Raw genomic sequence first — 25,397 nt, forward strand, 5'->3', positions numbered from 1 at the left:
TTATTTACAACAAGTCATCCGTACATAATTTATCATGCTTATCTACCAAACGTCCTTATTCTGTTGCCTAAAGTAAACTGCTTAGTAAACAATAATAATAGCGTTGACTTACAATTTATTTTTATCGAGTTCTTATCTTTACACACAAGCCCGTTCGATAAAGAGTTTGATACCCACTTTACACGGGCGCAGTACCGTTATCGTTATACATAATATCATAGTAATAATACTAAAAGTTATTGTTAGTTGGGTTTATTGTGCCCGTGCTTGTTAGAGCGAGATAGATTGCCTGCTTGCCCGCTCGAACAAACCGGTTCGAACTAGAATCGGAGTTACGCATGCCGAATGCCGCATAGAACTTGTTCAGTCTCACTACGCAATCTTCTTTTTTTTTCTTTAAGTATTCATAATGTTTGAACCTCAAGGTTATGCTTTTAAAATGACTCACATCAAGTCTTTTACATTAGGTAGATACATATGGATGTGTATGTGAACAGACACCAATTATACCTATTAGATACATTGTAGAAGATCTGCAAACAAAGACGAAATATCCAAGAAAATAAGAAATTAAATTAAAATACGCTGACTGAAACTATCGCACCTAAAAAACCATTTACGTAGCTATGTGAGTAAAAACTAATCACGTAAAATTTAATTCATTCAGCTATCTACCTATTTAATTTCAATTATTATTTCACCTATAAAATGCTTGATTAATCAAATCAATTTATTACAAAGTACAGCAAAGCGCTACGCTCGCTTAGCGCACTAAATTCTGTGCTCAATTATACATTCCGTGACTCAGCTCACGTCACGTTTGACTCAATCCGCCTCAGTCTGTACATTATTATTATTACTTTTAGTGTTCAACAACGGCAACTCGTGCCGAGCCGGTCGAACCCCGACGAAACGAGAACCGAGTGAGCGAGGTCATTACGGACAAAATCGGGGCGAGCGGCGGCAAGCGGCAACCATTCCGATAATATACCACTATGTCAGACAGAGTGCTATTTATGCTTATGTTGAAATATCGTAGTCCACGAAGTGTGCGACAGAGACACATGTATCGACAACCGACATTGCTTCTTTAGTTAGACAGAGACAGGGTGTGCCACTGACTACTGACAACCGCTAGGAGATTGCCAACCGACCAATACTGGCAGTCCGCCATTCTGGCATTGGCAACCGTGCCGCGTCTGCCTTTGAGTGAAAGGAACAGAGTTTCGGTCTGCGTCTGCCTCTCGGTAGGGTGAAATGAGAATGCGGAGTGCGCTTCGATTTGTTCGTGAGTCGCAGGAAAGCTACTCGGCATATTTTATTTAACAAGTACCTACAATAATATTGTGATTTGCATAATTAAACTATCGATAACCAGTTTGATAAAACATGTGAGACAAAGTGACTTTTAGTGTAAACGGTTGACTATCGATACAATACGCTTATTTGACAGCCCTCGCTCGTTTATTTAGCCGGCCATTTTGTATTTTTCTGTTGAAGCGAAGTGACAGTGTGCTACGGAAGTTCGCGGAAAATAAACTATTTGCATTTTTATAGTTCTTGCGATTGTTTTGTGAATACCACAAAACGAACATTGTGTAAATTGACATAGTGGAGTGACCGAATGTACTATTGTTTCTCTCTATCGGAATAACTTTGAGTGTTGAATTGTGTCGTAAACTAAAGTGACCGATTGTGCCGGATTTTAAATTGGAGATTTGTTTGTACCTATTTATGAAGAAAAATATCATGGAGTACACGCAAGAATAGTTCGAAATTTTGGAATTAACTGGATAATGAATGTAAGTGCAATATTAAACAAATTTTTCATTGTTGTGTGGCTTGTAACCCTCTCACTTCCAATGTTTTTGATTGTTTATGTTCGTAACTACTCAAGTTGAAATAATACGTTTGTAACTTAAGTTGATAGATATTGTTTGTTTCATTTATACTTATAAAGTCTGCACTGATCCCTTAGTACAATTGGAATTTGCATTCTTCTATTTTGATGAACTAATAAACTAACTAGAAAACCAACCTCAAATGAAAATAAACAAAATTAACTTTCTACTTGGAGCTTGTATTTACTATTTCTCTTAGAAGTGTTTGTGTTAATGTGTTGTTATTGTTGTATTAAACTATCTGTGAATGAGATTATAACATTAAGTTATTGATTAACAAATTTTATTTAGCATTAATTCAAGAGTTTGTTGTAGGCTGTATGAATATTAACACTGTCCAAGAACTACTACCACAGATCATATTTATATTCATAAAGGTCCAAAGAGGATGATATGATATAACTTGTTCACAGGTATTGTAGATGATGGGTACTAAGCATGAGCCTGTATTATCTTCGCAGCCCGCAAACAATGAATCAGGTTAGTTATCACGCTGAAGTTTTCTTTTATTTATAATGCTTTACTTTATTATTGTTTATACTTCTTTTTTGAAAGCATGGCAAGCCTTCTATACTCATAATTTCACCAATGGGTGTTTCTTCAAAAAGCTATTTAACTTTTATTTAACAAATCATTATTCTGCCACATTATTAAGAATTGTTTGTTTTGTTGGATAGTTTTTATTGGATTGGTTGAGAGCAGTAACACGGTTCAATTTATTTAAACCAAATTTTGTGTTTAAATCGGCAGAATTGTTAACTTTTAGTTGAGGATAATGATGCTGTTAACTTTTTGTGATTTTTTTGGAGAATGACCCATTAAGTATTACAGAATTTAAGGATTTTTGTTTACTTTTTTTTTGGTGTTCATATTTTAAATCTAATAGCTTGTTCTTCTAGTTTTCAGCTTCATTTATTTAGCAACTTGTTTTCTTTTGTAGAATCTGTCTTTTAGTTTGTACCTAGTATCAGTGGAAACAACTCATCATAGTTTCACAGCTTAGCTATCATATCTGGTGGAAAAGCACCATTATATTCTCTTTTATCTATTTTGGGGGACTTAAGACACAACAAAAGGAGGTTCTCCGTTTGACCTGCCTGTATGTATGTTTGTGTGCAATCTTACTTTTGGCTAAACTGGGCCTGGCCCACCTGGCTTAAAAAAATTGAGACAGTAAAAAAAAATTGATGGCGGTTCCAGGATGTCTATAGGAAGTTTTAAAAATACATAGAATGACAAACATTAGTGTTGATCTCTTACATGTCGGTACTATTTTATGACTGTTTGACATTAAGTAGTTATGCCATACTCGTATTTTAATGATTATTTTATTTACCATACATTTTTATGTATGTATATGTATTTTTTATAAAATTGTGGTATAGTACAAGTTTTTGTCGAGTTTTATCTGTCCGGATGTTTTAATATCAATTTAATTAATATTTTTTGTATTTATAATAGTAGTTGTATAATACCTACGTCACGCCTTTTAGCCCCAGTAGGCAGAGGTGCACAGTACCGCTGGTAATGCCGCTATACAATGTACACCCACTATTCACCATTTGTGTTGTAAAGTCCCGTATAATAGGGGGTGAGTCTATTGCCATATACTGGGCACAATTCCAGTATAATACCTAATTAATTAATTTAATATATTAACATTACGTTTTTAATCCCCAAAGTGGCAAAGTAAAGGTGCACATAATTGATTGTGACTGACACCCACATTTGACCAGTCATGAGGCACATTTGGGTAGGGAGTCTGTTACCATACACTGAGTTCAATTTCAGACTCATTATTATTGCTAAGAATTTAAGAAATACGAAAGCTGCTTCATATAAAATTAAAACTACGTTTAAAAAAACCGACTTCCTAAACTAAAAACCCTAAACTAAAAACCTTAAACTAAAAACCAAAAAATAACTATCATTGTACTGCCTGTGTCTACCCACTGCTAGTTTAGAAGTCAGCAACGTAAACGTATACCGAACAAAAAAAAATCACGCAAATCGGAACAGAACTGTTCAAATCTACAAACTATCGTAAATAAAAAAGGTAATTTTAAAAACTAAAAAACCCGACTGTCTTTCTTTGTAATATGAAAATGAAAAAACCCTAAAACAAGAAAGTCATCGTACCCGATTGCGCTTAACTTAAGAGGTAGGTAAATTATAGAACCGGAGCTCAATGTGAATGTAATCGGGTACGATGACTTTCTTGTTTTAGGGTTTTTACATTATCATATTATTATGTGTAAAGACACGCAGTCGGGTTTTTATTTTTTTTAATTATCTTTTTTATTTTATTTTTTTTAGTTTTATTATTGAATGAGTTTATATAATAACCTATAATATGACACAAACACACATGATACATAAATGCATCCGGAACGACGCCTTTGAAGCTGAAACCCATCGAGTCGTTCAAGCTAGTTTGAATTTGGCGCCAAAAATCCGCCGTTTTGTTTTTTATTATTTTGATATATTATGCAGTGTCACTCTCACAGTAAATACGAATCCAACGACACCTCTCAAGCCAAAATCCATCAAGCCGTTTAGGCTGCAGAGCATGCCAAACAATTATACATACATACATACATATGTACATACTCTCGAAAAAAACATAACCCTCACACACACCTAATAAAATAAAAACTCCTGATCCAATCTGAATCAAAGGACATGGCTAAACCAAAGTATGGACGTCGTAACCCGTACAAATAAATAGTGTATTTTTAGGTTCAGAAGTGGAATTTTATTAAAAAAATAAATACAATCGACAAGAAGCCGTTTATTTTTAAATCTTACAGATTTTAATCAATACAACATAACAATTAATCAAATACTGCAAACTTCAATAATTAAACAAAACGATTGGAAAAATGGCTTACGTGACCTTAATAACGACCAACACAGATTATCACAACCCTTCCGTACAATCCGAGAGAGCTGGCGAGCAAATAGGAGTATTTCTTATTAACAACCTCCTTTCATAGACTACTTCAGGGTAGATAGAAACTCATTACATGATAGATAGAAACTCCTTACAACTCCTTACATGATAGATAGAAACTCCTTACACGGCCTCTCCTGACGGTGAGTCGTCCTCGACACAGTTTCTTCTTGTGATCCCGGCCACTGGAGAGGTCGGTGGATCGGTTACAACACCCTCATCCAGCAAGGGCATGGACAGTGCAGCTGTAGGAGCAAACTCTATTTGCGCTTCCGTCTCCTCGTCATCGTTAGTTTCATCTAAAAGTGTTCAGGAATACAACATAGGAACACCCAATCTTGCTAACCAATCATTCAGTCTCCACTCAGTCAATTCATTCCTCATTCTATCAGAACTATCTCACAAGACGCACATTCATCGTTCTCAAAGAAAAAGCAAACAAACTACAACCAAGCCAAGGCATAAACTGTGAGTTTCCAAGGCCTGTATGCTTAATCTCCCCGGTTGACTTCATCATTAAATCACCGGAGAATCCAATAACATAATCTGCAAAACAGACCCACTCGTACGAAGACCGTATTCAAACGTACGAGCGCATTCCACACGCAGACCGTATTCGAACGTGTGAAGCTTCCCGACACGCAGACCGTATTCGAACGTGTCGAGGCTTCCCGACACGCAGACCGTATTCGAACGTGTCGAGGCTTCCCGACACGCAGACCGTATTCGAACGTGTCGAGGCTTCCCGACACGCAGACCGTATTCGAACGTGTCGAGGCTTCCCAACACGGTGACCGTATTCGAACGTGTCGAGGCTTCCCGACACGCAGACCGTATTCGAACGTGTCGAGGCTTCCCGACACGCAGACCGTATTCGAACGTGTCGAGGCTTCCCGACACGCAGACCGTATTCGAACGTGTCGAGGCTTCCCGACACGCAGACCGTATTCGAACGTGTCGAGGCTTCCCAACACGGTGACCGTATTCGAACGTGTCGAGGCTTCCCGACACGCAGACCGTATTCGAACGTGTCGAGGCTTCCCGACACGCAGACCGTATTCGAACGTGTCGAGGCTTCCCAACACGGTGACCGTATTCGAACGTGTCGAGGCTTCCCGACACGCAGACCGTATTCGAACGTGTCGAGGCTTCCCGACTCGCAGACCGTATTCGAACGTGTCGAGGCTTCCCGACACGCAGACCGTATTCGAACGTGTCGAGGCTTCCCAACACGGTGACCGCAATCATCCGTGCTGAGGCATTCAACAAGCAGAGTGCATCATACAAGTGAGGTTCACCATTTAGATAATATTCGTACTAATGAGCCTTGCATAACTGTCAACATTATGAGGTCAACTTACTTTCAAAAAAATGCGGCACATGTTTCAGGGCTCCACTCACCCCGCCACGGCACCATGAACTGAACAGCAGCCTGCGTTGTTTTACCATAACTGCCGCCGAGCAAACGTAGCGTGTAACGGCCACTAGGTAGAACTTCCACCACCTTGTATGGGCCGCGCATGCCGGAGTCGAGTTTCCCTGCCGACTGAGAGTATTTGATTACAAAGACCAAGTCATCAACATTGAATTGGCGTGGTGTACTCCGTCGCTGGTTAACTTGCTCGTCTTGCTTGATTTGGTTGTTACTGAGGAGTTCTCGGGCTCTGCTTCTTGTGATTTCACGTAGTGCCTCTCTGTTAGGTGCCAAACCCTCGATTGCCACATCACGTACTAGCGCTCGAACCACAGGAGTTGTAGATTCTGTGCCTATTAGAAGATTCAAGGGAGATACCTGCGTAGTCTTCTGTCTTGTGATGTTCAGCACCAGTTGTAGTTTCCACAGAGTTTCCGACCACTGCAGATTTTTGTGGTTGGCTTGGATGCGTAACATGTTGAGTATTGTCCGCATGTACCTTTCCGCTTGACCATTTGCCTGGTGCATCTCTGGCGTGATGTAGTGCAGGTTGCAGCCGAGTTCGTTAATCCATGCCACGAATTCTTTAGACTCGAACATACGTCCTTTGTTCGTGACCATAAGTTTTGGCACCCCAAACAAGGAGATAGCCTGAGTAATGACGCGTTTAAGTTCCGTAGAATCTTGTCGGTAAATAGGGTAGAGGATCCTGCCAAGCCTAAAAGTTGTCGCACCTGCTTTACGTTCTCGGGAGGCAAAGAGCTGACTAAGGCTTCCACTTTCCGTGGACTCGGCCTAACCTGACCTGACGTTATGAGTCTACCTAAATATTCGACTTCAGTAACCAGAAACGAACATTTGGCCAGATTTATTGAAAAACCAGCTATTGTGAGAATTCTAAGTACCTTACGCAACAGTTCAATTCCCTCGTGTACCGTATTACTCAGAAGGAGGACGTCATCGACATAAACTACCACGTTACCCTCATTAATATGTGCGCCCTTCATGTAACACGTTACCCTCATTAATATGTGCGCATCATCGTTAGAAGAACGCATTGAACGCGAGTGTGATCTCGACCGGTCGCGAGGAGCACTACGAGAGCGATCTCTACTACGCAATTCGCACCTAACACGAGTACGCGACCGATGCACTTCAGTATTGCGAGAATTATGTCGATCTCGGACACGCAAGCCATCCCGCGAAGTTCGTTGTCTGTCGCTCGAATTGCGGTTTGATCTAACCTCACTACGGTCGCGAGACCTACGAGAAGTATGCCGATCTCGATTACGCGAATCGCCTCTGGAGGGGCGCCTCCGTGGACTAGGCATCCTTGTACGTCTCGTAAATACAGCAATTAAACACAAAAATAGTAAAAAGAAAGAAAACTGAAGTAAGCAGTAGGTAGTTGTAAACAAAGCAAAGTTTAAAAGTTAACGGTTTTCTTGTTTTCAACTGATTTACAAATTCAAAAGCAAATTAATGTTAGTGTGGGCTTATAAGTCCTTTATCCCACTTCTGATTTTAGGTTCAGAAGTGGAATTTTATTAAAAAAATAAATACAATCGACAAGAAGCCGTTTATTTTTAAATCTTACAGATTTTAATCAATACAACATAACAATTAATCAAATACTGCAAACTTCAATAATTAAACAAAACGATTGGAAAAATGGCTTACGTGACCTTAATAACGACCAACACAGATTATCACAACCCTTCCGTACAATCCGAGAGCTGGCGAGCAAATAGGCGCATTTCTTATTAACAACCTCCTTTCATAGACTACTTCAGGGTAGATAGAAACTCATTACATGATAGATAGAAACTCCTTACAACTCCTTACATGATAGATAGAAACTCCTTACAGTATAAATATGTTACCTAGCAATAAATAAAGCCGCATAATTAAAGATTGATATTTTGTAGTTAAGAAGGTCCAGAAACTTGGCATATCTGCGCAATCCTGAAAATAAAGTAGCGCTCCTACGTCAAATAACGTTACAAAAACTTCAAAATATAACATTGCTCTGAACTTTTACCAAGGCGTTTTGATGAACCTGAGCCGAAAGTTATTTATATATGAGGTAGATAGGTAAACAATTCTACTTATACTAGATAATGAACACAAAGTAACCAAAGACAGACACAAAATATATAGTAACGCAAAGGTACCGGTTACCGACCGGCCTCCTCTATCCGACCATTTTAGTTTATTTACGCTAATTTGTGTATTTATCGCGCGAAAGTCTTGAAATACGCCTTATTCAATACATTAATTCATCATTCACCTTCAGTCAAAACTTGGGTTTGTGGGGTTAACGCACATTCCGACTGTCCTGCGAAATATAAAAAAGGTGCAGTTTGCGTAAATTTTCATGCGAAAAAAACATAAATCAGTGAAATAAAAGATCTCGATTTTGACGATGATCACTCGGGTAAACTAAGAATGTATTTACTTTATGTGATTTATTGGTTCATTGAGTCCTTATAATTTCAATATGCATACAGAAATTCCATGTTTTTATAGATTTATCGATAAATTAATGTTGGACGGAATAAGGAGCCCTACAAAATGACGACGTACCGAATACCGACCAAATTGGTCGGTAAACGGAATTTTAAGGTTTATGAATGACACTAATTTTCTGTAACGTGGGTTGTTTTAGGAGTGTTTTGTGATTAGTTTCTTATTCTTAAAGCTATCCTTAGATATTAGACCGGTATCCGACCTATGCTAACTATAGTGGATTCTTTGTAATTTACGTTTTAAATTGACATATTTCCGATATATTTACGATTCCTTCACAAAGACTTGCTAGAAGTAAACCTTTATATTTTATGTTTATTTCGAAGAATTTCATGAATACGATATTGTTACAACTTAATAAGTAATAGTAGAGTAGAAAGTAACTAAAAAAATGGTATAAATTTCAGTTAAGACGTTTTATTATACAAATACAGGTTTGGTCGTAGTCTGGATACGATTTGTTTCCCTGTCCCTTGTTCCGACTAACTAAGGGAATATAGGTTTTGGTGTTTTTTTTAAATTACATGATAAGCACATCATCGGTAAGTCATCGGGATGAACGACAAAAACGTTAGTAATAGGTATAGTACTTGCACGTAATACCTACGACACATAATGTTCCGAAAATAACTACGGAGGTTTATTGTACCTACAACCTACAAGTAGTAAAGTAAATAAAATAAGTACCTACCATATGTACGATACATAGTATGTAATAACATAGAAAAGTTTAGTCACGAATTTACCTAATTACGTATCTTAACAATAGGTATCTACCTATAGGTACTTAAAGACCATTCGCATTTAACCAATACGAACAATTTCTTTATTAGGCATAATAAATTAAGATCCACATGATGTTGGTAAATCTTATGCTGAAATACTAGGAAACTTAATTAAAAAATAAATAACTACCTACACGGTAGGTTGAAAAGTAGACGTCACGTTGTATGTTCTCTGCTTACATCTCCGAGTGTTAAAAAACGTAATGTTATGTTAAATTTTAAAATTCATTATCGTAATTTCAGTATCGAATCCAAAAACAATGCGTGAATAGTTTTAGAAAGATAGTTGTTTTACGAATTTCTACTCTACTGCTAAGAAATAGAGTTGATTTTACAATGTGCGTTTGGGTCGGACGGATTCAGGTTCCTGAGGAGTCGGTATCACGGACATCTGTCGGCAGTCGGTCGGTATACGGGGACTTTAGTATTTTTCCAAGCGTAAGAGTTTAAATCGAAATATAGGTACAAAATAGTAGTAAAAGGGCAAAATAATGAACATATTTCTAATTCATAGTTAATATACTTTCGGAAAAGCATTTTTTATTATACGACCTTGTATATTTTGTTTATCTTTTGGAGGATTTTGTTCGCCGCGCCGATCACCGGTCGGTATTCGGTACATTTGCGTTAAGATTGTGCAATCTTATACAAAATATATATTTTGTGTCGATCAAAACATTTACAATTATTTGGTTTCAGAAAAAAGTCATTATATTACCGTTATTAAAAATTGATGTTCGTTTAATTATTTCGATTTGATTTTCGGGGAAACTAATGTCCTAATAATAGCTTGCAGTACCTACTTCCGTGTTGTCATGTCAAACCACAACAGAAAAAAAATCAATTATGAAACTTATTTTTTGTTAATTTTTGTTCACCAAGTTATAAGAATTAGTTAAACACAAAATAATTCATAAGTGAATATTTAAATGATACGGGTTAGCGTGAAATTCGTATTCTTGTTATTATGTCTGGGTCAGTCATTTAGCCATCTCCTTTGTAATGGGAGCTAAGTTGAGCCAATCCGCGTCGAACAAAAAAGAATCACGCAAATCGGTCCATAAACCTCGACGTAATCGGTGTACATACATAGAAAAAACATACCGGCCGAATTGAGAACCTCCTCCTTTTTGGGAAGTCGGTTAAAAACTGCCGAATCTCGATACCAATTGGTCGGTAGTCGCCTTTGACCTTTACTCCCCGGAAGGGAAGGCAAAGGTGTATATTATGTTAACAAAGGTATTGATGACATTAATGAGAATTTCTAAAATTACCCTTAAATTTCTAAACCCCAAAAGGTCGGCAACGCACTTGTAACGCCTCTGGTGTATCGAGTGTCCATGGGCTGCGGCGATTGCTTACCATCAAGCGATACGTCTGCTCGTTAAGTGGCTTATACCATAAAAAAGACATGAAATCTCTAACCATAATTCACCCGGGAATCGATCCCAAGACATTTTATTCGGCAGTCGCATTAGACACCACTGAGACAATCATAGAAAGTAGTTTGCATGCAATGCTTATTGTATTTTATTAATAGTAGATAGATACTTAGAGCCATCAGACCACCATAGATGGGGCCCAGTAAGGCTGATGCCTGATCCGGAGCTGCGGACTACCTAGCGGGTTTACCGGGGCTCCGGTTCGGAAAGTAGGAGTAGGAACAGGATGGTTTTTAGTCAGTAAGACTAAAAACCAGCCCGTTCCTATATCCCGTTGAATGGGAAGCTGGAGCTTTTACAAAACTTAATATTTGTGTTTTACGTACTTCTGTATTTCGTTAATAATATTCAACCCACGCACGGCTTAACCTTGGCAATGACTGATTTAGGGTAACTCTTAATATCATTGACCCACTTACTTATGTATGTACTTGAAATTTCAACCTAACCTTTTTTTTTCTTGAATGGCAACCGAGTCTCCAATAGTGTTGTCGACTATACTGCCAGTGTCAAGTGGTGACGGCAGATATTTAGGAATTTATCCTCACTCAAGAGTTTTTTCTACCACTTCAAAATTAACTATAAATTGTTCCAATAAGTGGTTAGAGTAAGAAATTCTCTGAACTAGGCATTTGTAGACACAAAAGCATTTTTATAAGTTTATCTGATATTTGTCAACGAATCTTGCACCTTATGATGGATTAAACGTTCTAAAATTGTACGTTTAATTGTTAAGATTTGCGGGACAATTAGGATTCAAGTTCTGCGTCAGCAGTAGATGTCTAGGAGTAGGAACGGGATGGTTTTTAGTCAGTTAGAGTCTGACACAACTTCTCGCCTCGCCCGGGGCGGGAGAAGTCATCGAATGATTTTCGCCCCACAAAAAAGGGTTGCTTGTCGGATATGCATGCAAGGTTAAAACCATCGCGCAAACCCTAACGTGTATGACCTCATAAGAGCTATGTTTCGGCACGAATGGGTCGGTTCAACCAGAAAGATATCACGATCCACGGTCTTGCAAAAAACCGGCGTGTAAAAGCGATTGCGTCGAGTTCAGCTGAGAGTGTGGAAGCATAATCTCCTCACCTCCTAAAACTAAATATCTACTTTACTGTGAGGAACACAGACCCTCTGGGCCCCTCCCCCCGGGAGTTCGGCTGCGGTTCATTCCGGGCAAGGGATTATTTAGCGGGGCTATATTTATGGCTACGGACACAGGAAAGGGTCTGAGACCACCCCAGTCGTTACTAGGGATATATGCGTCTATCATACATATCTCTTATGTTACAAAAATATTTCATGGGATACACTCATGGTTGAAGGTCGTTGGTTTTTCGGAATTTGGATAAAATCAAACAAATAATTTAAAACGATTATTTGTTACAATGTAACTCTTGTACACGTCAATCTCTTAAATAACTAGATGAGGCCGACATTTCCTATCGGACTACTCTGAGAAGAAATGCCGTAACAAACTTAGACTCTGTGCTGTTGCGTCAAAATCAAAGTCAAAATAATTTATCTATACTAATATTATAAAGCTGAAGCGTTTGTTTGTTTGAACGCGCTAATCTCCGGAACTACTGGTCCGATTTGAATAATGATTTTTGTGTTGGGTAGTGCATTTATCGAGGAAGGCTATAGGCTATAAAACATCACGCTATGACCAATAGGAGCCAGGCAGAGCGGGTGAAACCGCGCGGAAGTAGCTAGTTTCCAATAAATGTCTATCTGTCAGTCCTCTAGTGAAGCTATTGTTTGTTCCAAAGTGTTTCTATGGAGAAGAACGAGCAAGAAACTTCATAGGCTACCCTTTTTAATCAAGTTCCCAATACAATTCTTGGTTACATTGTTTCGTTGGTTCAATTACATATGTGAGAACAATGTAACACCAATATTCAGTCAAAGAGATCGAAAAAGATAATAACACATTGAACGCCGTGGTGGTCACCGGTGACCGACGTTAGCGGAGGATTTACCTTCAAAAGTCTTCTATTGGCAGTCAAAGACTTAAGGACAATAAAATCATACAGTTACTACTAAGTAAACTATTACTAGGTAAACTATTACCCGACTGCCATGTTAGTCCTAAATGGGTTTCTAGCAAACAGAAAACTGACCTTATTACTCTTTTGGTCGTAAATATAAGCTGAAAATGATTTATTCGAGTTACTAGTGTAACTGCATCATGCCGATAAGACGCACAACTGAATTGTTGCTTTTTACTTGTGATTTGTGAGGTTTAAGCGCAAGAAAGGTTTGTTGGTTTACTTGCTTATGAAAGCTATTTAACTGATTATATTAGAGACTTCGTAAAGTACTTCATGAGAGTTCTCTGGTATCATACAGTTCCTCTCTGATAAACAAAATTAGACACCCGGCCCACCCAATAAAATTATAGAATCAGCTAAGAATTAGAGAATCAGCAAGGAATCGGACTGCCGAATTTGGCAGGAAAAAATTGCCGTATTTTTTGAGGAAAAAGTTTTCGAAGGTCGTAGTAATATCTAAACGCTGTGTTTTCAATGTTTTTATTTTTTATTTAGGATTATAAAGACCTTCACCATGGTGTCGATTTCATTCTTTGGCCAATAATAATAAGTTCACTTCGGATCTTATTAATTTAATCTATAGGTAAATACACCGTACGGCAAATTGCCGTAGATTTTGCTACCGCAATGCATTTGTTACCGTAGACCGATTTTAAACTTTGCGTTTCCTAAAATAAGCGAGACAAAAATGCGAGTTAATATTTTTAACTCACATTTTATATGGTTTTTTATTTGTCATACTATTTTTTAACTTAAAAATAAAATAAAAATCCATAGAAAGAGCAACACGAAGCAATAATTTACACATTACTGTAAATTATTACAATTAGTTATGTTAGCTCTAGTCCTCCAATATGTATGTCATTATAATGCAACGTTAATAATAAATGCAGACGGCGCTCAATTTCGTAATACGTCAATTAATTACGTCACTTTATGTAGATTTTAGATATAGTTTTTAGGAAATAAATGAGAACAAGTTTTTTTTATGATAAGTCGATAAAAGAGCAGACGGATCACCTGATAATGACCTCGCACACAGGAGTTTCAACTGCTTTGCCCGGCTTTTGAGGGTTAATCAATTGAGGATTGGGGATTGGGGAGATTCGGGGTTATATTAAGATTGCTCCAATTCAAAGGGATGAGGGCTGCAAAGCTTTTTTGTAGGGTTTTTGTGTATCGTTTACCGTACAACGAACAGTATGGGTCTGATGTATCGGAAAACCGTTCGCGAACACACTGTAACTTCTATAGTAAATTATGCTACTTTTATGTAAGTCTCTGTAATGTTATATTTGTGACTTGTAACAACGCATTAGGTCATTCTGTAAAGGTGTTACAATTGGTGATAAATAAATAAATAGTTAATTTGTTACAGTTTTCGTGAATATTGTAACATGTATTGCCATAACTAAGGTCACTCAAGGACAGCCCGAGTCTCTAGTGAAGTTGCATATAAGAGTAGATATGTAGGAAGCTACCAATCTTTAGTCTGTCTGAAACCGGTTGTAGGCTCTTGAGATAAGTAGTCACTCGTTGGAAATAGCCGTCTTGACTCGTAGAAATGATGCGGCAGTCAGACTAGTCAGGTCTTTCAACAAAACATCTAGATTGTCTCATTTAATTTTTAAATGCTAGTGTAGATGGGTATAATTTCGTCAGTGAATACGTGATGCTACTCTTTTTCACTACATAGTATAAAACAAAGTCGCTTTCTCTGTCCCTTTGTATGCTTAAATCTTTAAAACTGCGCAACGGATTTTGATGCGGTTTTTTAATAGATAGAGTGATTCAAGAAGAAGGTTTATACGTATAATACATGCATAATATATCACCATTGCACCCATGCGAAGCTGGGGCGGGTCGCTAGTGCCTTTATAAAATAAACTGCTTCACTATTTTGTATCCTAGACTCCTGTAGTTAGGTCCAGTTTTCAGCGCAGTTTTTTGAGCACCCCTTTATAATCTCTTTGTCCTCACTATTCTTTACTGCAAGTCTGGTCTGACGTTGATGTCGACTCTGTTTTTGTCATGTTCAGACGAAATATTTTTAGAAATAAATTTCTAGCTTATTATGAATTATGACTTTCTAACTTATGTAAATTAAATTTATATAGGTATGGGTACCAATGACATACATAAATATAGGATGACAGGTATTATCAGTGAAGGATATTTAAACACGTGATGAGTACAATCATGATTACAAATAACTGTCCCAAAGAAACTTTCCTTGTATACTTATTAGTTTTATTTTTATCACAACAACATAATAAGAAAATTTTGCGCGCTCGCATTATATTGCATGATCAGCTGTTAGGATTGTCGGAGGATTAGTGTATTTGCTGAGTGCTTATCTGTATTTGCTGAGAATCAATCTGACGGATCAACGACCAGATCAATGCTCGATTCGGTCCATATTAACTTACCACTACTATATTAACTTCTATCTCACAAAGTCGTAAACAATGTGAAACTGTCCAATTAACAACATTAACAAGTATGTTATCACATTCCAGATGACGAGGCGCCTGACTCCGCAGGCTCCGAGGCAGAGGAAGAAGAAGTAAAGCAACCGGCGAACAATGTCGCCAATATATTGAAGAGACTTCAGTCGTCTGGAGCTCTCATAAAGAAGCCTAAACAAGAGTACCGATGCTACACCTGTGACGAAGACTTCCGAGATTGGGAGGAGTTAGAGAACCACATTATTCAGCACGTCTCCCTACCCTCCGTTGTTCTCGTCAAACTGCCATCAGACGACGAAGAAGAGGGGGCTTCTGAAAATGAAAACTGGTCCGATGAAGAGGACGAGGCTCCCCCACCCAAAGTCCCACAAAAGGTCACACCGACAAAAATCGATATATCACAGCTACTCAAAAAGGGCATCTCCGTCAAAAAGCCCGCTGACAATGACAACAAAAACGATGCAGCTCTAAGCAAACTTAGCGGACTGGGCTTCACTATTAAAAAGGGCAATACCCCAGTCAAAACTGAACCAGAAAAAGAAGCGAACACTGACGATTTTATGCAAAAACTTGGTAAACTTGGCGGCATCAAACTGAAATTAAAATCAGACGGAAACAACTCCAACTCTTTCAAAGTGATCAATGGACTTAAAGATTTTAATGCCTCAGATGACGAGGGACAAGAAAGCGGGAACGATGACAGTAGAGAAGATTTTGACGAAGAACCAGGAGATAACGAATCCGATGGTGACAATGAACGAAGTCCACCTAATATACGTAAGACATCAGAAAGCGATGACTCGGCAAAATCTGCTAAAATTAAACCGAATTCATTGAAAAATTTACAAGGAGTGTCCATAAAACAGAAGGAACCTCAAACGCCACTTAAAGTAACTGCACAGCAGAACAAGCCGCCAGGCCGGCCGGCAGTTAAACAAACTCCAAAAAGGGGTGCTAATCTTCCATTACCTGCCGCACAAGAGCGGGAAGTCTCTTCTACTAAGTCTGCTGGCAGCACTCCAAGTAGTGCGTCTACACCAGAGCGACGCGAGTCACATTCAAGCATGGACAACGTGGTCGTGAAGCAAGAAGTCGAGGCTGTTGAGACGCAGTCCTCGAACGTGCCTATATTCTCAACTCAACACCAAATTAAATCTGAAAGGGCATCTCCGCCAGTGCCAACGGGCGATGCGTCTACTCCAATATTAGCGAAGGTCAAGTCAGAACCGGACGCGTTAGCATCACATCAGAATGCACCAAACAATTCTGTGCCTATGCCCCCCCTCCTACCAGTCACTAAAAAGGAGGAGCCTAGCTCAGTAACTGTTATAGAAATAAATGGAGATTCGAATGATGAAGACGATGACTGCTGTGTGGTTTCTGCTACACCAGCGCCTGACGTTAAGCCCGTGGTACCGAAGACGGAAAACCCGCCCGTGTCGTACCCTCCACCCACGTACCCTACCACACAAGCTAGTAGTTACAGTTCTTCTACCATGCTCAACACTCGCCTGACTGCGCCCTCACTGGAGAAACAACATAATTTCAATTGGAACGCACCAGATTCTAAACCACCAATAGACATGCTTGAGAAAAGTGCCGATGACATTTTCAACAGCTTACTAACATCAAGCTCCGCTAAGAAGGAAGGCATGTCTATATCAGACGCTAGTGAATACATATCATTAGATACGCTAGGACCTCAACACTCGTGTGACGTGTGTAACACTAGGTTTACTGATATAGGGCTGTTGGATGACCATAGGAGGATCACAGGGCACACAAAGACTCTGGCGCTTCCGTCTTCCAGCTCCACACTTATGCCTTATAGTTCTAGTTCTAATATTCTCTCCAGCATACTACCAGTGAAGCAACTAGCTGACCAAGTTGGAAAGCTTTCTACCATCAGTGGAAGTGGTCCAGGATTCACTCATCAACAAAATGTCATGATCAATATTCAGGCGTACCCGGGAGCCGGTGGCATGATGATGAATCCGCAAGGTGGATACAATTCTTACCCGCCTGCACAGAACGTACAACCTGATTACGGTAACAACATGTATGGACAACCGCAACAAATGCCGGGCCAGTATCCTGGACAGAATTATATGGGTCAGCAAAACTATGGCCAGTTCCAACAGCCAATGAATAAACCAGGGCCTTATCCAAATACCATGCAACAAGGGCAATTCCCACCCTCGTCATCGCCGTACTCTACGGCAACTCCACTGCAGGGTATGCAACAAGCTGTTTACGGTCAAGCTCCTAGTGGCGGGATGAATGTTCAGCTGGGGCAACCATTGGGACAAATGGGTCCCCCAGGTTCGCCATACGTTCCGACATCGAGCCCCGGAGGAGCTATGAAACCACCTTCAGGGGGTGTTAAGATTCAGAACGTGCAAACCTTCCCTCCTGGACAGCCAGTAGGCATGCCGGGATCAGAGCAGATGGCCGGGCCTCCCGCACCACCCGGCCCTATTGTAGTCGGACAGATGCCTGGACAAACTCAAATCAGAATGGCTCCGGGTGCCAATATCACAAGACCACGAATGGCCGCTCCTAGAGGGCCACGGCCTGGAATACGGCCGGGTATTCAGGTACACGCACAGGTCCGTGGACAAAAGGCAGGAGTACGAATGCCAATGAAGAGACCGCCTGCGCAAATGGCAGGCGGGCCGGGTCAGAAGCGACGGACAGACATGTTGCTGCCTGGTAAACATGACAACGAGGATTGTCAGGTGATGGCTATGCAGAAACAAAGGGAGGGATTGCCAATGATACATAGTGTACAAGGAGCCAAAGATAAGTTCAACTTAGGCAGTCAAATATCTATTACGAAGAAGACGGTGAACAAAGAAGCTAACGCGATGGCTAATGTGTTAGCGTCGCGAGGGATAAGTGTGAAACAGAAGCAGAAGAGTCGCTCGCCGACACCAGAGCGTCCTGCGCCTTACATACCGAACCTAGGCGCCGGCGTTAGTATAAAACATACGTCGAAATCAAGTAACTTTTCGATACCAGAGGCGAAGGTCGGCGGCGGTATGATGGCCTGTAAGATTTGCAAGAAAATGTTCATGAACCATAATTCACTCGCAGTGCACATGTCGAATGCGCATCCGCAGAGTAAAGTGCCCGTGTTTAAATGTGACGAATGTCCCGCCTCGTACCCGAAGTCGTTGCAGCTGCAGCATCATAAACGGGTGTTCCACAATGTGACTGGTCCTAACAGGGAGCTGGGTCTGCCTGTGGTGGACCTCTCGCAGGAAGACAACTTGAAGCGGTTGAGTAATTTAGGAATATATAGTTTTATACCGTTAGCGAATAGGGAGCAAGCGGGCGGCTGCTTCGGTATACCAGTAATCTCAGTGCATAATGTACAGAACGGTACTTCAATGAGTTTGCAAGCTCTAGGAGCTGATGGACTACTTAGCTTAGGACCTCTAAAACCTTTACCAAATTCATAGACGTAAACAAATGTGAAGTGTGAACTGTGCGATTGAAACTGTGATTTAATAATTTTTGTGTAGAAACTGAACTTCAGTATGAAGCTAGAAGTGTTAAAAATTGTGGGTTTTCAGTGAAACTTGAAGGATTGATATTTTGTTTTATAAGAGTGAATTTATTTATGTTACAATATAATATTTTTTCACGCAAGTACATTATAATGATATTACATATAGCAATGTAGCATGCTTATTAACTTGTTATATAGATACCAGATATACCTATATATTTATAAACAATTATGTAACGCTGTAATTGAATCGTAATGACAATGGCACTCCATATTAAAATTATGCAAAAGACAGACTTGTCTTAAATCCAACACAAGGAATATATACCATAAAACATTAACAATAAGAAACATTTTGTTGTAAGCAGTTAATATGAAACTTTTCTATAAGTTTATTTCATATCAGAGACTATGATGTACCCAGTTTTTTAAATGAATTTGTTACCTTGCTAAGAACTTAGTACCAGTTTGTTTTAAGTTCAACGAGACCGCATTCGGCGCTCTGATTGGCCGGCTCCATGTAACAACCAATCAAACCGCCGAATGCGGTCTCGTTCGATGTCGTTCAATTTACCCGTCGAAAATGGTCATCATAATTTTATTATAACTTTCGTAGGACATAATACATTCATTATTATGTTATCGGCTTACACATGTAACTGTTTGACGAGAAACTCGACTAGTTTCAAGCCATACTCGAGCCTCATATTCATGAACAGTATTCTGCGATAATCGCTGCGTCATACAGTTACGTCAATAAGCCTATAACAACATAATAATCAATGGTCTTCATAGTCTCTGATACAAAGAAATAAACTCTTCAGATTTATTTGCAAACATACTCTTTTTGTTCATTTCGGTGTTGGTAGTAAGACTGCTGACATAATACCTATAAATATACATAAAATTAATAATAAGTTTCATATAACGGCCCCTACTTTTTCAATGTACATTCATTGTCAAAGAATATCATGCATTTCTTAGTAATTAGTTTAATGACATTTTTATTTTGTTTTGGCCAGTACTCTACAGTTATTTTTGATAGCAACAGTTTAGTCATATAGGACTCATATGTTACATGAGCTAGCATCATCTGTGAACTGTAGTCTTCATTGCTACAAGGCTGTCATTAGAATAACTTAACTGCAATAATCACCTAAAGATAAATATTCAATTGCATGTTTTTCTTAAGCCAAGATTAATGTGAAAGTTTGTGAACAAACCACTATACTAATACTACATTACCACATCAAATAGCCTTTATCTTATTTTCTATACTTGTCATTTTGCTATCAAATAGGCAGCCTATTAATGAAATAGGCAGGAGTGTGACCGCTCGGGCTATTTTATTCAGTCACAAATGATTTTGACTTTTCAAGACAATTAAATGCCCAATGTCTTGTACAACAACTTTAATAATAAAATTCTTTGCGATTACGCTAGTAAGTAAGTATATTTTCTAGCGAAATACGTACGTTCTACCATGGTTTTGTTTACATGGATTTGTTTACAAACGTGTCACATAGATTTTGGCTTAAGTATACTCGAATATAATTAAATTTCAAATGTGTAAAGGTTTGATGTCGACTTACTCAGTCGGCTGCAGTCTTATTAAATCAAATTTTATCAATTTTGACTGTAATAATATTTTATATAAGGAGCTTTAAAGTATCTGCCACGGCTTTAATTGGAGGTAGTGTTGTGTTTGAAGATTTCAAAAGTACATATAAATTATTAAAACACAACACTACATCCCATTAAAGCTGTGGCAGATAATTTTAGAACACTTTATATTTTCTAAAGCAGGACTTTAACATCAGATCATGTTTCTTATGATTCTAATCAGTTAATCATACAATTAAATATCTTATTTGGCCCTTGATTATATTTTTGCAAGCATGCATTATAAAAATAATTATATGTGGGTTACCTTTTAAAATTGTGTTCCAAATTTTATGTACTTACTATATTATATTATGTTTGAAAAATATAAATAACTATTATGTTTTTGATTCGAAAAAAAAATCTGTACAAATTCAATTTTGAGTGTCAATGACTGGATGCCTCCTTTAAGCTCAATTGTGAAAAGGTGATCATGCAAAACAATTCCTTATATCAATATTATAACTTTCGTGAGACATACTAAGTTAATTATTATGTTTTTTGGCTTACTCACGTAAATATTTGACGAGACACTCGACTAGTTTCAAGCGCTGCTACGCGTTAGTCGCATGGCTAGCATGGCTTGAAACTAGTCGAGTTTCTTATATCAAATTTAAATAGAGTTGTTTTTCTAAATTACCAAAATGTCGGCCAAAGGTGTTTGAATTTTGGCTTCAATTATTGTTTGTAGGTGGCCTTATGATTTTGAGATTATTAAGTTGTGGTGCAATGATCTTTTTTTTACGGCCAGTCTTAAGCCCGAATACTGAAACGCTACTCAATTTTAAGTTGTACTTAAATATCGTGCTATCTCTGTCATTTTATAAAGAATTGATAGCGACAGAACTAGTTTTGAGAGCGTCTTAAAAATTGAGTAGCGTTTGAGTATTCGGATATTAGTTAGCTATTTATTGGTAGATTTGTTTGTTAAAGATAGTATTTTGACTCATTTTGATTGGAGCTTTAGTAAGCAATTCTACTGATAGATATGCTGTTACTAAGATCGGCTGTTTGTCTGCGCCTTTAGTGAAAATGCATAGATATATTTTAAAATACTTTTGACTAATATTTTATGTATCGTCACGCCTTTTATCCCCTAAAGGGTAGGCAGAGGTGCTCATTATGGCTCGTAATGTCACTACAATTTTTCCATATCAGAACTGTCAAATGTCAATTTTATTCGATGAATAAGTTATCTTTTCTGTACGATTAACATGAGTTTGCCAAACGCAGTCTCGTTCAACGTAGAGCAAACTCGTACTAAGGTTAAAATTAAAATAAAATTGGCCCTAACTGCTACACTCAAAAACATGATTACTTACACTATTCCTTAGTAAGGATTTTGTATCGAAAACAATTGCTAAAGACTGGGTTAAGTAACCATTAAACGTCTCTGGGTACGGCGATAACTTTGTGTGATTTATAAAAAATATTAATGTACTAAAGTTTTCACATAAGGCGCAGATTGAAATATAGTTTCTAATTAAACCGTGTAATATCTACACAAGAGAAAGAATATTATGTTTTTGCTTTGTAAAAATGCGCGTTCTTTGTGCATTAACTAATATAAAACTAGTATAAGCAGAGAAATATTTTTAAGTTAAACTGAAATGTAGTGATTGAATGAATGACATTGTATTTTGAGTTGTATATTTAAAAATATGACTAGTACTAGATGTAAGAGAAACAGATACGGATGGTGATTAAAATACATTTATGAATACTATTTTGTTGTTTCTATTCTGAATAAACCCTTTTTTTATTATCTGTATTAGTATAAATGATGGCGAAGGTAAGCGTTAGTAGGGATGATAAAGGGGTATGAAAATTAAAAATCTATTGGGTCCATCAGTTCAGTTAGGTAATGAAAAAATAATTAGACACGTATTTTTTTATTTTGTCATATAAGATAACAATACTTTGATAAAACAAATCAAAAATTTAAATCAACTAGGAATGGGACCAAATACATCATTTCTAAGTATAAAACGTTCCTAGAAGTGACGTCTCGTGATATTTCAAATCAAAATGACAGCCTTAAAAGTCAAGCCAAAACATAAAAAATTCCAAGCTTTTTCCTATCACAAACCTAACCCAAACCTAACCCAAACCTAACCCAAACCTAACCCAATCCTAAACCAAACCTAACCCAAACCTAACCCAAAGCTAACCTAACCTAACCCAAACCTAATAAAAAAAAATACAAATAAAGAACCATAAAAGGGAGAAAAAAATAATATATATGGATTCACGTAGATTTAATTTTCACGTAAGTTTAATTTTAAGAAAACGAGCCGAACACCTAATAATATTGTAACCAACGCGTAATTAAATTTCTAATAAATGCATGAAAAAGGGCGCGGACGTTATGTCTGCGGATTGTTTATTTAATAAAAAAAACCTAACCTAACCTAACCTACCCAAACCTAACCCAAACCTAAGCTAACCCAAACCTAACCTAGTTATACGTAAATACTTTCGAAGATTTATCGATTACTTCTTACGTATAAAATGTACTTCTACGTACATTTTATACGTAAAAATGACGTATTTGCTCCCACTCTTAAATTTTGATCGTTTTTATTTCGTTTTATCTAAGTATTGTTATCTTATATGACAAAATAAAAAGGTAAGTGTCTAATATTTTTTTATTACCTAACTGACGGACTAAATAGATTTTTAATTTTCATACCCCGCCATCATCTCTATTACCGTAGCAATGAGAGTACCGCGTTACTTGTTACATATTTTCGAGAAAAAATGTCATAAAAAGAAATGTCTTATATTATCTTATCATTTCTTTCCTAAATATTTATGATTATATGTGAAAAAATAAAACAAACAGAACTGCCGATTCCGAAATTGACGATTTTTCGTGAGAATTTACTTATAACCTCGCGAGATCTCGCTTGAGCCCCAGTCCCACGAGATTTGCATTCCCTAGTAAGTAGGGGAGGTAGGGGAGGGATGGGCAGTCGGGAGACATGGGCACCCCCCTTTTATTCTGATCCTGTCATAGGTTTTTCTTTTTTCTTAATTTGGTAGTTTACTTTACCGTCTGGCAAAACTGTTCATCCATAGACTATCTGTTATTTCCGTCTGTCGTCAAACACAAACACATTTGAAGATTATGCGCTCGTAAAAGTAAGTATTTTGTTGTGGATTCGGATCGTAATACAGAGAAAAGTAACGAAAGGTATGTGTATTTTTTATTATATATCTATTGTATATTTACTAATTAATAAATTAAACGGAAATTCACGTTTCAAAACCTATACAAAAAAATGTGCCGGTAAATTGTGTTGAAAGTGTGTACAGAGGGAGCAATGGGCATTCGGATGTGAGGGAGGGTTGGGCATGTCCAATGCTCTCTTTTTTATATTGCGTACAGGAGGTCTTTTGAAAATTATAATTACCTGCTTTAAACTATTTTTAATTACAGAAAGATGCCGTTTAAATTCAAAAAGAAAGGTTTGCAACGAGAAATTCCCAAAGATTTGATATTACGAGCCATAGAAGAGGTATCAAAATAATCAAAAACAACAGCTGATAAATATAAATATAAGCCTTTATGGGTTATAACTAATGTAAGATAAGTCGTGATATATTTAAGATGTTTTTTTTTTTGCTGTTATAACGTTTATTTTTGGAGTCTATTATAGATGTTAATTATATTACAACAATTATATTACACAGGCCATGCCCAAGCCTCCCACAGGGTGTGCCCATATCTCCCTACCATAGGGAGCCTTGGGCACTTTTGACTTATTTTTTCAATTACCTCCTAATTAGGAGACTGATTATTATTATAAGAAAGTTCTTTATAAGATATCTAGCCAAAAGTATGGAGCAATAGGAAGTCGCAATAAATGTTGATTATCTGCAAAATCAGACTTTTTATGCATTAAATTGTGAAAAAGTGCCCATCCCTCCCCTACCTCCCTTACATAAAATTATCCTAAAGAGTTGTTAACTGCGCGTTGAATGGGTGTAAAGAGGTCTTAGTCTCCCCTCGCTAGTACCTCTCATGGGACAAGAATCTACCTAGCACCAATCTAAGTAGCTTTATTTTAGGTGTAAGGAATTGCAGTTTCTTTTTACTATATTTGTATAAAAAAGAAAGTCATCTTAGGGGCGGATTTTCAGGAGTTTGAGTATATGCTTAGGGGCACTATGAGCAGCAAAGACAGTTAACGTGATTTGTTCATTGTTCAAATCAGATGAAAATACCTATTACGCTAATACCTTTCAATGGACAAGAATCTACCTAGCTAGCACAAATCTAAGTAGCTTTATTTTAGGTGTAAGGAATTGCAGTGCCTTTTATATTTTAACCCTTTATGTTTTTTTTGTATCTAAATATGCACAAAACATTTTAACATAGAATTGTATTCATTAAGGTCTAAAATAATAAATAAATAAGAAGAGAATAATTTGTCTTTGCCTACAAAAATACATAAAGGGTTGTTAAAAAAGGTCGTTTCTATATTTGTAAAAAATAGGACGTTTTTGGGACGGATTTTCAGGAGTTGGAGTATACCTTTAGGGGCACTATGAGCAACAAAGACAGTTAACTTGATTTGTTCATTGTTCAGTTCACTCATTACGCTACTAGCACTTAATTGGGCATTTTTCTACAGGCAGAAAAAAATATTTTGGGCTTTCTATACACTGGTTA

The 25,397-nt window shown here is 37.7% G+C and overlaps 2 protein-coding genes across 3 annotated transcripts; one reads left to right on the plus strand and one right to left on the minus strand.

The window, feature by feature from the left end:
* Positions 1 to 1,156: 1,156 nt before the first annotated feature.
* On the plus strand, positions 1,157 to 22,445 carry LOC118277348 (uncharacterized). The gene is made up of 3 exons (XM_035596103.2): positions 1,157 to 1,802; positions 2,315 to 2,381; positions 15,595 to 22,445. The coding sequence occupies exons 2-3, from the start codon at positions 2,324 to 2,326 to the stop codon at positions 19,005 to 19,007; spliced, it is 3,471 nt and encodes a 1,156-aa protein (XP_035451996.2). The 5' UTR covers positions 1,157 to 1,802; positions 2,315 to 2,323; the 3' UTR covers positions 19,008 to 22,445.
* On the minus strand, positions 5,033 to 7,666 carry LOC126911083 (uncharacterized). 2 transcript variants are annotated; one of them, XM_050696110.1, is made up of 2 exons: positions 6,216 to 7,666; positions 5,033 to 5,099 (listed from the first exon to the last, which is right to left on the minus strand). In XM_050696110.1, exon 1 carries the CDS (start codon positions 6,887 to 6,889, stop codon positions 6,218 to 6,220), a length of 672 nt encoding a protein of 223 aa, XP_050552067.1. In that variant the 5' UTR covers positions 6,890 to 7,666; the 3' UTR covers positions 5,033 to 5,099; positions 6,216 to 6,217. The 2 variants fall into 2 exon arrangements, with proteins under 2 accessions (XP_050552067.1, XP_050552066.1); XM_050696109.1 differs by having other exon boundaries at positions 5,033 to 5,153.
* Positions 22,446 to 25,397: the final 2,952 nt, after the last annotated feature.

Source organism: Spodoptera frugiperda, chromosome 10 (genome assembly GCF_023101765.2).
Source record: "Spodoptera frugiperda isolate SF20-4 chromosome 10, AGI-APGP_CSIRO_Sfru_2.0, whole genome shotgun sequence".
NCBI lineage: Eukaryota > Metazoa > Arthropoda > Insecta > Lepidoptera > Noctuidae > Spodoptera > Spodoptera frugiperda.